We start from the raw sequence: 13362 nt of genomic DNA, 5'->3' as shown, positions 1-13362 counted from the left end.
TTGCCCAGTAGGTGTCACACCAGAACCCAGGAGATGGACAAATCCTTGTCTGGAACAATCTCCCATGTAGTCAGAGAGGCCTTAACTCTTCAGATTATGCAATAATGTACGAACCTCTTTTACCTGGAAGATATTTATCCATTTGGGGAATCATATTATTTGTCTCCCCCCACACACAAAAATACCATCTTGAAGATATGGTCAGTAGAAATATTCTGCTGTCAGGCCTAGCATTTCAATGCTCATGAGTAAAGAAAAGGGCCCTGTAGGGGTTTAAACAGAAATCAGAGCTGCTGGCCTCCCCCAGCTCCATTTGGTTGACCAGGTCTTTCTTTCCCCAGGACTGTTTTCAGGGGAGCTCCCAGAATGTACCCAGGAGCTGATGATTGACGTCACCAAGAGCTACTACCAGAAGTTTTTGCCCTTGACACAGGTCTAATGTCTCTGCCTCATGTCTCGAATTCACTTGAGCTCTAAGATGAACTTGGGGACAAAGTGAGCCAGCCAGCATCTACAAAGAGCTCTTGTGTCTTTGATACCTTCCACCTTCTTTTTTTGTTTGTCTGGTTTTGTTTAATTCTTTAGAATTTCTCAATCCTTCCAGGTTCTTGGCTCTTAAGACTTTAGTAACAGAATGTCTGGAGGAGTTGTGTCCAAATGCTGTGCTTAAACCTTATCTATTAACAATCCCTTTGTACCATTATCTGTAGAACACAGAATCATCTGTTCCCAACACTCCCACCCATTGGTCTTGTGGATGATGGGATTCTACTGAAACAGGTCCACAGAGCAGAGCACTGTCCCAGCGTGGAGGTTATGAAACTGGTCTGCTCACGGCCATTAGCTGCCCACAGTGAACACTGCTCACATGGGTCGCTCCCAGCTTTCCTGAGCTAACACATTTGGCCAGTTGCCACAATTGCTCATGGTCTTGGGGGGAAAAGTGTGTGTGACTTTTCAGAGCCCAGATTCCTTTTGGCGACTAAAACTTGAAGGGAGGGGTGGTTAACATTTCTCTTCTTCCTGAAATGACCTTAAGTGTCATTTTAACCCAGGGTGATTCATAAAAGACTTTCTAGCATTCTATTCTAGGGCCTTTGGCTTTCACTAGAAGGGGGGCCCTCAGCACCCAGATTTTATTTTTGCAAACACCCAGGCATGAGTCTGCCATGTGGATGGACTAGTCTGGCAGTCACTCCTTGCCTCACAGTATTTGGAGGCAACAGCATATGCCTTATTTCCTTGAAGACGTAGCATTTGTGACACTTGTCCTCTGGCCTAGAGCCATTCATCCACTCTGTATTTGCCATAAACCTCACAGTTCAGACCAAAATATCTCTCCTGGGCCCAATCACATATATACATGGGGGCCTCTTAAATCATTCTGTGGGCACAGAGCCCCAAGGAGTAAATGAAATTACCAGTGCTGTTCTTAACCATCTCCTGGGTAATAACAACCCTGCCTGGTTCTGCTCCGACCTCTTGGTCTGAGAGGGAGATTTAGAAGGGAAGGTCTGAGAACCTTGGCTTTGCTTAATGCTCTGATTCTGCTCTAAACGGGGTAATATGGTTCAGCCTTGAAGGTTAGGATCTAGCAGGAGCTGGCCGGACTTAATATGTGGTTGTGGGGTTTGTTAAAATGGCTATATGTAATGATCTCCTCTAGGTCAATGTAAAACCGTTTTCCTGTTTGTCTTTTTTTTTTTTTTATGCATTAAAAGATAGACACGTGAAACAAATCATGTGAAGGTGATCCCTCTCCCCCTCCATGACGGCTACGTCACATCCTCGGCCACTTCCCTCCATGCCTGGTTCCCTGCTACAGACTTTACATTCACTGGTCTCTTATGGCTCATGCCAACCCAGTAAGGGGGATGTTATTCCCATTTTACAGATGAGAAAACACTCAAAGATCTTAGATAACTTGGTCCAGTCCCTACAGTGATGAAGTGGCTGACCCAGGGGTCACACCCATGTCTTTCTGGCAGCATAGCTGTGTGATTCAGTTCTGTCCTGGTAAGATGAGACTAGGCTTGCCCTTGGAGCAAGCACATCTGCTATGCATGCTGTCTGATACCAGTAGTCTGTGATGGTTGCAGGTTTTTTTGTTTTGTTTTGTTTTTTGTTTTGGGGTTTGTTTTTGTTTTTTTGTTTTGGTCATTTCCTGGCATCTCCCCCAGCTCCCTTCTCCTTGTGTGCCACCATAAAGACAAATCTTGGAATTGACAGAGCTTTGATACGTCTAAGCTAACCTCTCGTTAGCTAGTGAGATCTTCCAGAGCACGTCCAACAGATTACCATCCAGGAATACCTCTATAAGGAAGCTGACCGCCATGCAACTGACTGTACTTTTTTTTTCAATTTATCCTTTCCAGCTTCATTGAGAGGTATTGACATATCATTTTTTGACAGCCCATTTTATTGTGACAATGAAAATTAAGAGAAAGTGGGATTGTTTAAAGCCCCTTAAACATGATTTTTAAAGCCTTAAGTAACTCAAGTACATGATTGCAAAAATCCAATCCAGTTAGTAAAGAGGGAACATACAGTGCAGTAGAATTTCCCGATCTAGAATCCCCGTTCCACGTTCTAATTCCCAGAGGCAACTAGAACAGTTTTGGGTCTCTCCTACCGGAGAGTCTGCGGGCACAAGCAGATAGATACGTATACCTTAGCCTCTGCACGCATACAAATGCGAGCACACGGTGGATGTGCTGTTCTCATCTTGCTGCTTTTACTTAACGATGTGCCTTAGAGATTGTTCCATATTTGGCACATACAGGTGACAAAAATAGCAATTGCTAATATTTATAGAGTGTTTACCATGTACCAGGTACTCTTCTGGGTTCTGTACATTTAGTAACTTTTTTTTTTTAAAGATTTTATTTATTTATTTATTTGACAGAGATAGAGACAGCCAGCAAGAGAGGGAACACAAGCAGGGGGAGTGGGAGAGGAAGAAGCAGGCTCATAGCGGAGGAGCCTGACGTGGGGCTCGATCCCGGAACGCCGGGATCACGCCCTGAGCCGAAGGCAGGCGCCTAACTGCTGTGCCACCCAGGCGCCCCATGTACATTTAGTAACTTTTTAATAAAACCACCATAAGGTAGGTACAGTTACTCTCCTCAAGGAACAGGAGGTTAAGTAAAGTGCCCAAATTTGCATACCTAATATGACAGTGAGTCAAAGCATTCTGTCTAGAACCCATACTTTTTGATTTGATTTGATTTGATTTGATTTGAGAGAGCACAAGCAGGGGAAGGGTCAGAGGGAGAAGAAGAAGCAGGCTCCCCTCTGAGCAGGGAGCCCAACTCAAGGCTCGACCCCAGGACCCTGAGATCATGACCTGAGCCAAAGGCAGACTTAACCAACTAAGCCACCTAGGTGCCCCTGCCACCCATGCTTTTAATCACTATGCTGGGATTTCTCCCTGCTATAATACCTTTCATTGCCCCAAATTGTATCATCTGGCCAACCCTCGCTGTACAGAGAACTGAGAAAGTATTTTGCTTTTTCAGGCAGGCAAGGGAAAGGGATTTGGGAACAGGTATTGGATGAACCATCCAACAGTGTCTGCCACAGACAGGAAGCCCAGTGCTCCCTCTGAGAAGACAGTCTCCTTGCAATGTGCCCTGTTGTCTTGTAGCTGCAGTTGTGGTTTAAGAAGCTGAACGGGAGCAGGTTTCATGGGAGAATTGTCTTGCTTGCAGTCAAGAAATAGTGTCTTAAAATTCCATACCATATATTTGGCACTCTATAGAGGAAACTGCAAGCTGGATTAGACAAAAATCCAGTTAGACTGCTTTGTTGCAAGTGACAGAAATCCAGCTTGAGTCAGTTTAAGTAAGAACGGGGTTTTATTGGCTTACACAACAAATCATGGAAAAGACTAGCTTGAGAGGCAATGCAATAAGAACCTTGGGCAAGTTAATCTCTCTGCCCTGTATCCTAAGCTGTACAACGGGAATGACAATAGTACCCTCACAGAATTGGTTTGGATTAAATGAGCTACCATATGTAAACATTAAAGATAGCTCCTAGCACTCTGTAAGTAATAATATTATCATTGCAGGGACATCTATATCCAGAGATGTAAACCCCATATAGCTCTTCGTTTTCTATATCTTTTTTTTTAAGATTTTATTTGTTTATTTATTTATTATTTATTATTTTTAAAGATTTTATTTATTTATTTGAAAGAGAGAGAGCACACGCAGGGGGAGTGGCAGGCAGAGGGAGAGGGAGAAGCAGGTTTCCTGCTGAGCAGGGAGCCGGATGCAGGACTCGATCTCAGGACCCTGGGATCATGACCTCAGCCGAAGGCAGATACTTAACTGACTGAGCCACCCAGGTACCCCTGTTTTCTATATCTTTTTCACCTGCACATTAATAAAGGTACAGATTAGACTGCTATAACAAAGACCATGGAAATACCACGGTTGCAACAAGTTAGAAGGTTATCTCTCTCTCACCTAACAATGCAGAGATAGGCAGGTTGTTCAGGGGAAGTAGGTGGCTGGGCCCCATGAAGTCATCAAATACCCAGGCTCCTCCTATCTTGTCACATAGCCACACTTAGCTACAAGGGAGGCTGCTGTAAATTTAGTCACTGGCTGGGTAGCCAAAACTCTGAGGAAGGAGATTCTAACAGTAAAAGGGAGAGGGGGAGATTGGACATAGGGAGATAATAAGCAAGCTCTCCCAGGCCTGTGTGTTGGCTTCCTTTTCTCCTGCTGCAAGGAGGCTTTCTCCAGGCATTGGGGCACGTGACAGCTGATAGCTCCAGACTTGTACCCTCCCAGCTTGATGACCCTGAAAGAAAGGCTTCTTCCTTCCAGTTCTAATTTGGGGAAGTCCCACAGAAAGGTTCTCAGTGGCTTCTGGTGAGTCCCATACCCTCTTGGATTAATCACTGCAGCCAAGGCCGTACAATAAATCTGATCTGGGTCATGAGCTTTCCTCCATCCCCGCCGTGGTAGAGAAACAGCAGAGTCCATCACCAAAGCAAGGTGCTGGGCAGACAGAAACAATAGCTACTGCAAACAGTGAAAGCGTCTATAATTATGGACTGATACTGTTAGAAAGGCTGTTGACCGTCTTAAGTGTCCTAGGAAAGGCCAGCTGGACTCTGTCTCCATGGTGGCTCTCACCCCAGGGACAATCAGATAATAATAATTATCACCAGATAATTACCTTTAAAACCCCAGAGAAGAAAGTCTCTTCGTCCTCATAATACTCCCAGAAGAGCAGACCGACAGGAGAGACCTCAGATGGGACTCTTTCCAGTTGGCTTAGGGTAGAGGGGTGATTCACTGGCTTGTGGAGTTGATAAGGCCAGGGCCAGATGGGGCTTCAGGCCATAGTCTAAGACTCACAACAGCATCATCAGGGATCTGTCTCTTCAGCTCTTGACCCTGCTTCCCTCTGAGCTGGCTTCATTCTCAGGCTTCACGAGTGACCCTGCAGCTCCACTTATTGGTAGAAAGAGCTCCCCTTCCTTTTTTTTTTTTTTTTTTTAAGATTATTTATTTATTTGAGAGTGAACGAGAGCACAAACGGGGAGAGGGAGAGAGAGAAGTAGACTCCCCACTGATCAGGGAGCCTGACGCAGGGCTGGATCCCAGGACTCCGAGATCATGACTGGAGCCGAAGGCAGCTGCTTAACCAACTGAGCCACCCAGGCGTCCCAGGAGCTCCCCTTCCTTGACAAAACCCCTGGACTTGGCTGTCCTTGGCCCAAACCTGGGATGTATCCAGCCTCAAGTAATCATTGTGTCCAGAAAGGTGGGGAATGCACTGATTGCCTAGACCTGGGGCACATACCCACATGGACTGAGAGCTGGCGCCTGGTGGTTGGGGGAAGGGGTGCGATATTACCAGAAGAGGGGATGAATGGATGCTGGGCAGGAAAAATCACCTGCTGTCTACTTCAGGCCTGTTCCTTTTCTCCGGTTGTCTTCACTGTCCTCAGTCTCCCTGCCTACCCTTACCGCCTGTCCAGTCTCTCATTACCCTTGGTCTTAGGGGGGGGGGGTGCCTCGTGAGAGGCACCTGGGCCTGGCACAGAGAAGATGCTGGTTAGCCAAAGTGGAATGTTCAATAAAGAGCCATTTAGAGGATGCTCCTCTGCCTGGAACTGCTTCCTCGTGGACCCCATAGCACCTTGTGGAGGGTCCCTTGTCAAAGTCTAGATAGAATTCTAGTTATGTACTTGTGTTCTTATCTGAGCCCACCCAGCTGTGAGCTCCTGAGGAGTCAGGTGTGCACCTGTGGGTATCCAGCACATACTTAATGGGGTGATTGCGTGGATGTGAGGCCCTCCTCCACTGAGTCCCTCTCCAGCCTAGATAAGTCTCATGTTGAGGGATCCCTGGTGCAGGCAACAAGGTTGAATGACTGACTCGTGTGCCTCCTATTGACTGATTCTGTTGCATGTCGTTGCACAGCACTCCCGTGGTTAGTTGGGATCTGCAGTGGCTTCTGAATTAGTCACTTCTGCATGGGCCATTTCACTCAGAGCCTAAGGCCACAGTTCCTTCTTAGTCACTCTGACCCATGTGGCTAATGACAGACTTGAAGTGACTCAGACAAACATTGCTTCTATTTAGTACATCCTTGGAAGTTTCTCAGCTATAAAGAAGGGATCTTGGTAGCTAGGGAGGCCTTTCTTGGTGTATTGATCTGGCCAGTGAGAGCCCACAGGGGTCTAAAACATGGAGCCCCAGACATGTTCTTACTTGCCCTCAGCCCGTCTCCAAGGCATATTGGCAGTAATGGACCCGGTTGGTTGCCTTGGGTGATCAGATCTAGCTGGCTGGTCCCCTGAGGGTACCTTCTTTGGAGCCACAAGGCCCCTGTAATGACATTGGCAGTGTTGAGACAAGGTGTTAAAGCTTGGTTATTTCAAAACAGCTGTCAGCAAAGTATCCTGCCAGCTTGGACCAGTTTCTGTAAATCCATGATCACTGGAACTCTTCCAAAGCCCCCAGAAGTGGCCTTTTGCTTTTCTAGAACATACATTTGCTGCCTGTAGGGCTACGAAGGTGTGACCCTGCCCACTTGCTGCATCTCTCATGTACTCATTTAACAAATACCTGTTGAACCAGTGCTGGGTGCCAGGCCCTCCCTTACTTAGCTCCTGGAGATAACGGTGGAGAATAAGATGGAGCCAGACCCTGTCTGGAGGGATCTTACAGATTAGTAGGAGAGAAAGCCAAGGAAACAGAGTTCTCTGATGGAGGCCTGGGGGCCCTTTTTTCGGGTCATAGTGGTGAAGAGTGTGGGCACTGGAGGCAGGCAGATCAAATCCCGGCCCTGTTGTTTACTAGCCTTGTGACTTTGGGCAAGTTATCTCCTCTTGTGGAACCTCGGATTTCTCATCCGTAAAATGGAAAACATGCATAGGGGTTGTTAGGAGGATTTAAATGCATTCATACGTGTAAAGCAGGAGTCCTGGCTCAGGGTAAGCCTCAATGACTGGTAGGTTTAACAATTATTATTAGGAAGTGATACATCTTGAGTGAAATCCCTCATAGTATAAGGGACAACATTCTGACATATTTTTGAATTTAGAGTAAAATTAAGAACATCTGTTCATTTATAATCAATCCACCACAGAGAAGAGATGGGGAACAGAAATCACCCTTCCTTGCCAGGCACTTATTAGAAAACATTTAATCCTGGGGCGCCTGGGTGGCACAGCGGTTAGGCGTCTGCCTTCGGCTCAGGGCGTGATCCCAGCGTTGTGGGATCGAGCCCCACATCAGGCTCCTCCGCTATGAGCCTGCTTCTTCCTCTCCCACTCCCCCTGCTTGTGTTCCCTCTCTCGCTGGCTGTCTCTATCTGTGTTAAATAAATAAATAAAATCTTTAAAAAAAAAAAAAAAAGAAAACATTTAATCCTCTCAACTGTCACAAATGTAGAAATTTTTACAACTCATTATACATAGGAGGAAACTGATCTTCAGAAAGGTGAAGTAAATTTGTCCGGTGTCACACAGCTAATTAAAGACTGAGCTAGAATCAAAGCCAAGTCTTATCTGGCTGCAAAGTCCACGTTTTATGCGGTTCCCCAATATCCTGGGCCTCCAAAGCACTTGGCTCTGGGGAGGATCCTTGCTGCCCAGTCAGTTAACCTTTGTTTTCCTGAAGTTTTTGCTGGTGGGTTGGCCACAGCTACTTTCATGATGCACTCCGACCCAGACCCTGAAGTGAGGAGATTTAGCACAGGATGTCTCTGCTTCCCCAAGGAGAAGAGATGGCTTGTTCTTTATCTCCAAGTCCATTGGCCATCACACAGATGGTTCATGTATATGAAAATCATCCAAATGAAGAGACACAAGAATGGAGTCCACACCCTCTCTGGCTTTCAGACCTTGGGTCTGGACATTCAGCCCTGGTCTTTCCGGGCCGCACCATCATACCACTTTTCAGCTGTATTCATCTCAACGTTTGGTGTCTGCTGGGCACGCTTTCTGACTTTGCATGGGAGCAGTGAGAGCCTGTGGAAGCAGTAGGGCCAGAGGAAGGGGAGAATAAGGAAATCTGAGACTCAGGAACTGCAAGGCCTCTTGGAGACCCTGAGCTCTCTGGGAATAGCCACAGAGTCTCTTTATTTCAATAATCACAACAGCAGGCATGACCCATGTGCCCGGTGTGTTTGAAGTGCTGTCCTCACAGAAGTCTTCACAAGAACCTTTGGAGATAGGCACATCCCACATAGAATCCTAAGAGATGGGCACTATAATTATCCCCATTTTATAGACGTGGAAGTAGAGGCACAGAGAGGTTAAGTAATTTGCCCAGGGTCACACAGCTAGTAAGGGGAGGAACTGACATTAGAACCCGGGATTCTCTAGTCCATGAGTTTAAGATATACATCATACTGCTTTTTGGTAGGCAGGGAGGGAGTGAGTGAACAAATGAGTCTGGGATAGGTGGCTAGACAGACAGACAAGGCCCCCAGAGGCACCATGAGGGGTACTTTGAAGTTGGCAGAGTTGGATTGCAATTCTTGCTCTGCCACCTCCTGCCTACAGGACCTGGGGCAGTAACCTAATGCAGAAGTGCTCATTTCCTCATCTCCAAAATGGGAATAAGGTCTTTGTGAGGATTCAGGGAGATCATCTCTGTAAAGCCCTTAGCCCCATACCCGGCATCTAGTAAGGGCTCAGTAAGGGTTCACGGACATTCTGCAGATAGATGGTATTAATGTGGCATAATTGGAGCTGTATTGATCGAAAGTCCATTTTGACAAGAACTAGAAAGGAACGTGAAAACCGTTGTTAAAGGTCAGAAGAGAATGAAAGTTTCTTCAATTCTTTATCATTTTGTAAAAAATGTTCCTAAATGGAATAAATAAAATATACATGCAGTGGGTGTTAAGTGGCCTTTGATCCCATTGCTTCAAAGTCTTATCTTATGGGGGGTAGTTTCTACCTCTGCAAAAAAGAGTTAGCACTTCAGGCCTGTGGTTATAATTCTGCCAATGCTGAATTTGCTAGGGGTTTGAGTAAATTTGCAATGAGAAGAAAAAAAAGGAAGTTTTAAAAAATGACTTTGTATTTTGTGGCTGTTGTACCTGGAAATACGATAAAATTGATTTAAAATGCTACATAGTTATAATTTCACAAATGCCAGAGGAATCATCCCAATCAAAGAAAGATGCAAAAATAATTAAATTAAGAAGGTGTTGGTGGGATACAGCTTCCTCCTTTTAGCTACCAGTTGGAGTTTAAATTCCTTGAGTATTGGAGGCAGAACAAGTCTTCAGGACTGATGATTTTTGCTATGATGTGTCTGTTGGAGCCTCTGGAAGGGGAGACAACATGAAAAGAGAGGCAATTTCTGGATGGCAGTGCACATTTGGAATTGGAAAAAGCAGTTAAATTGCCAGTGAGCCCTAGTCAAAATCAAATGTCTGACTTGTGGAGGCCGATGACTGGCCAGTTTGATGCGCATGGTGTTGAGCTGGTCAGTTCGGACTCTAAGCCTGACTACAGGAAGAGGAAGCCTTGCTCACTTGGACCTGGACCATGGCTGTCTGGTACTGTAGTATGTCTTTCTGCAACAAGCCAGAGAGAAGCAGCTGGCTCTCTTGGAATCCCAGATTCACGGATTCTTCTTGTCTGGACGTGAAAAAGCTAAAAACTGCTACAGGCTGCTGGGAGCTGTTTCAGTCCCAGCAGGAGCTTGCTGACCTGGAAGCAGACTCAGACTCCATGAATAGGACTCAGACCCTGCGACCATTGGAGATTTAGGACCCCTCCTGTGGAGCTCTAAAGGATGAAAACCTCCATCTCGGATGCTGGCTGGACCATCAGGCCACACACGCATGCCCACAGAAGAGGGCTTGTTCTCCGACGGGACCATCTAAAATCAAGCTGCTGGTAAGCTCTTCGTCACTAATGTGGAGGCTACCCGCACCCTAATTGTGATCCCTGCCAACAGCCGCACATTGGGGGATGGCACATCACAGGGACTGTGACCTCTCCACCTGCTGTTGACAGACAGACTTTGGCCTTCTTGACCGGGATGTCTTACTGCTGTTGACTTGTGTTCGGCTTTCTAGATTAGTTGCAACTCACCACAGTGGGCTGACAGCCTGATTCTACTTCCTTACTCCACCCACCTCCATCCACACTTAGTAAGGTATGTTCATTATCTGAATGTAGCTGTCTGCAGAGAGGGATCGATCGAGGCTGTTCACTGGATAAAAGGAGCGGGAGGTTCTATAAACCCATTTTGAAATTTTTTTGAAAACTCCAGCTTTCATCCTCATTAGTCAGCTAGGGCTGCCATCACAAAATGCCTTAGACTGGGGGGCTTAAATAATAGAAATGTGTGTTCTCACGGATCCGGAAGCCAGAAGTCCAAGACCAAGGTGTCGGTACATTTGATTTCTCTTGAGTCCTCTCTCCTTGGCTTGCAGATGGCCACCTTCTCATGTGTCCATAGTTGCCCCTAGGTGTTGTTTGTGTCCTAATCTTCTCTTCTTACAAGGATGCCAGTCAGATCAGATGAGGGCCCACCCTAGTGAGTCCATTTGAATTGAATCACCTCTTTGAAAGCCCTGTCTCCCATAGTCACATTCTGAGGTACTGGGGGTGAGGGCTTCAGCCTAGGAATGGGGGGGGGGTGTTAGTGATACAGTTCAACCCACATCCTGACCAATTCCCAAATTTGTCTTTCTGGTTAAGTGAGATAAAAATGTTTATCTGCAAAAATGTGTTTGTGCCTCCTGCATACAGCCCTTGCAGATAAAAGGCCAGGAGGAGAAAAGGTGATTGAAAGAATGTTGTTGGGTTGCTAAACTTCGGGGCTTGCAGATTTTGTAACAGTGGATAAAAGTCCTGGCACCTGGGGAGCCTTGGGCAAGTGGCGGGGAGGGCATTTATGATCTTGGTTCTTCAGAACTCTATCTGGAAGCTTTCCCCTCTTCCTGACATAAGACTCCAGAGCTGCCTTTCCACGCGCTGGAGTACTTTGAGTTGCCGCTGAGCCTGTGCTCACATCTAGCAGTGCTGCCTGACAACAGAGGGGCCAGGGTCCTGCACTTCCCACACAGAATGCACACATACGAGGTGCATAAACTTGTATCATGGACAGGCAGAACCAAGGGCTAGTTGGATCTTTCAGACTGGACTGGAAACTCCAGGGCAGGAGGCCGCATGGCAGGAGGCTTACATTGGAGGCCCTGTTAACCTCCACTGCCTAACATATGTCCTGCTTGAGGTACCGTAACATTGCAGACTCGTTTCTAGGGCGACCATGTGCCCTCTGGGGTTCTACTTCTGTCTCTGTGCCCTTTCGCCACACTGCCTCCACCCTGGAAGGCTTCAGATCGCTTGAACTTGCTGGCCACAGCCATGCTGGACCTGAATGGGTACCTTGGGCCAGATAAAAATGAATCATACAGAAGTTTAGTGAGGAAGTCACTTGGCTTTCTAAGAGACTGGTTTTTTTTTTCTTTTCATTGAGGTATAGTTGACTTATAGCATATCTAAAATAGACTTTTATGGTTAATGGGATTTATTTTAACTGGCTAAATGCAGGATCCCTAAGGAGCATGACTGAGACCAGTACTGCCGTTTGGTCTCATCCTTTTGCATGGGGTCTTACTGATAATAAATTTGCTGTATAGAAGCCTGGGCCGACGGCCAAGGTGGTGGTTGGGAGCAAAAGAGAGTTAACAGAGTAGGCCTGAGACTGCTCTCCTTGTTTGCAAGGCTAATCCTTGGCTGACATCTGAGTAATTGGATTTCTGCAGGGTTCTCAACATTCCCTAAATGATAAAAGTGGCTCACTGGGCCTAAACTGTGCAAATAATATGATTTATGCTGAATACCTGTTTTCCTTCCAGGAATCCAGAATTTTGGTATGTGCTAGGCAGAGGGTGCCTACCTGACCAGCCCCCAGTAAAAGCCCTGGGTATTGAGTCTCTAAGGAGCTTCCCTGGCAAATAACATTTCACATTTGTTATCGTAACTCACTGCTGGAGGAATTAAGGTGTCCTGTGTAACGCCACTGGGAGAGGGCTCTCGGAAGCTTGCGCCTGGTTTCCTCTGCACTTTGTTCTATGCACCTTTTTTCCCTTTGCTGATTTTGCTTGGTAGCCTTTCGCCATAATAAATTATAGTCTGCTGACAGTAAGACTCTCTGCTGAGTCCTGTGAGTCCCCTAACAAGTCATCAAACTGCGGGGTAGTTTTGGGGACCCCCAAGACAGGGCACAAGGGGGACTTCTGGGGTGTTGGTAGTGTTCTTTTCCTCAATTTGGGTGTTGTTTACGTGGGGTGGGTTCAAGTTGTGAAAATTCATTGAGCTGGAAGTTATGTAAGCTTTTTCCCTGCATATCTTAAACTTCAATAAAAAGATAGGAGATTATACACCACAAGGATAAAAAATAATAGCAACTTAATTTTGTTTTTAACTTCCTTTTATTCAGCAAACGTTTCAGTTACTTCTTTTTACTAGGTACTGCTCTGGGAGCTTGGGACATGGACTAGGAGGCAGGTAAAGAGATAAGATATGGTCGATATTTGCTGGGCTCTAGCCGAGACATCATGGGGTGCAAAGGGGCACCTTTTGGGCTTCTAAGAGAAGGGCTTCTAACTTGCGCATTTTGCTGTTCTAGGGTTACCACTTAGGTACTTTGGGAAATCAGGCAAATGGGCAGAGGGTGATAGCTGGGAACTATTGCAAACCGGGGAAGTATGTAGGCATAGAGTTGCGGGACCTTCTAGTTTTTGTTTGTTTGTTTTTTCCTAGGAAAAAACACAAATCTGAATTTTTATGTGAGCTCTTTTGATTTTTAAGTGCTGTAAATGAATCCAAATTTTCAAAAGTGAGTGGTCAAACAAAAC

General features: G+C 46.1%; 1 protein-coding gene across 1 annotated transcript in view; it reads left to right on the top strand.

Moving 5' to 3' along the window:
• The window catches only part of DCTN5 (dynactin subunit 5), a 28818-nt gene extending 16163 nt beyond the window's left edge, over positions 1-12655 (top strand). Inside the window, exon 6 of the mRNA XM_045776440.2 lies at positions 342-12655. Within this exon, the coding sequence (XP_045632396.1) occupies positions 342-439 (98 nt within the window). The 3' untranslated portion in view covers positions 440-12655. The remainder of the gene's footprint in view (positions 1-341) is intronic.
• Positions 12656-13362: the final 707 nt, after the last annotated feature.

The sequence above is a fragment of the Ursus americanus genome, chromosome 2 (assembly GCF_024610735.1).
Source record: "Ursus americanus isolate L20-20 chromosome 2, mUrsAme1.1.p, whole genome shotgun sequence".
Lineage (NCBI taxonomy): Eukaryota > Metazoa > Chordata > Mammalia > Carnivora > Ursidae > Ursus > Ursus americanus.
The sequence above is the reverse complement of the archived record's forward strand: the minus strand, read 5'-3'. Positions and strand labels throughout refer to the sequence as shown.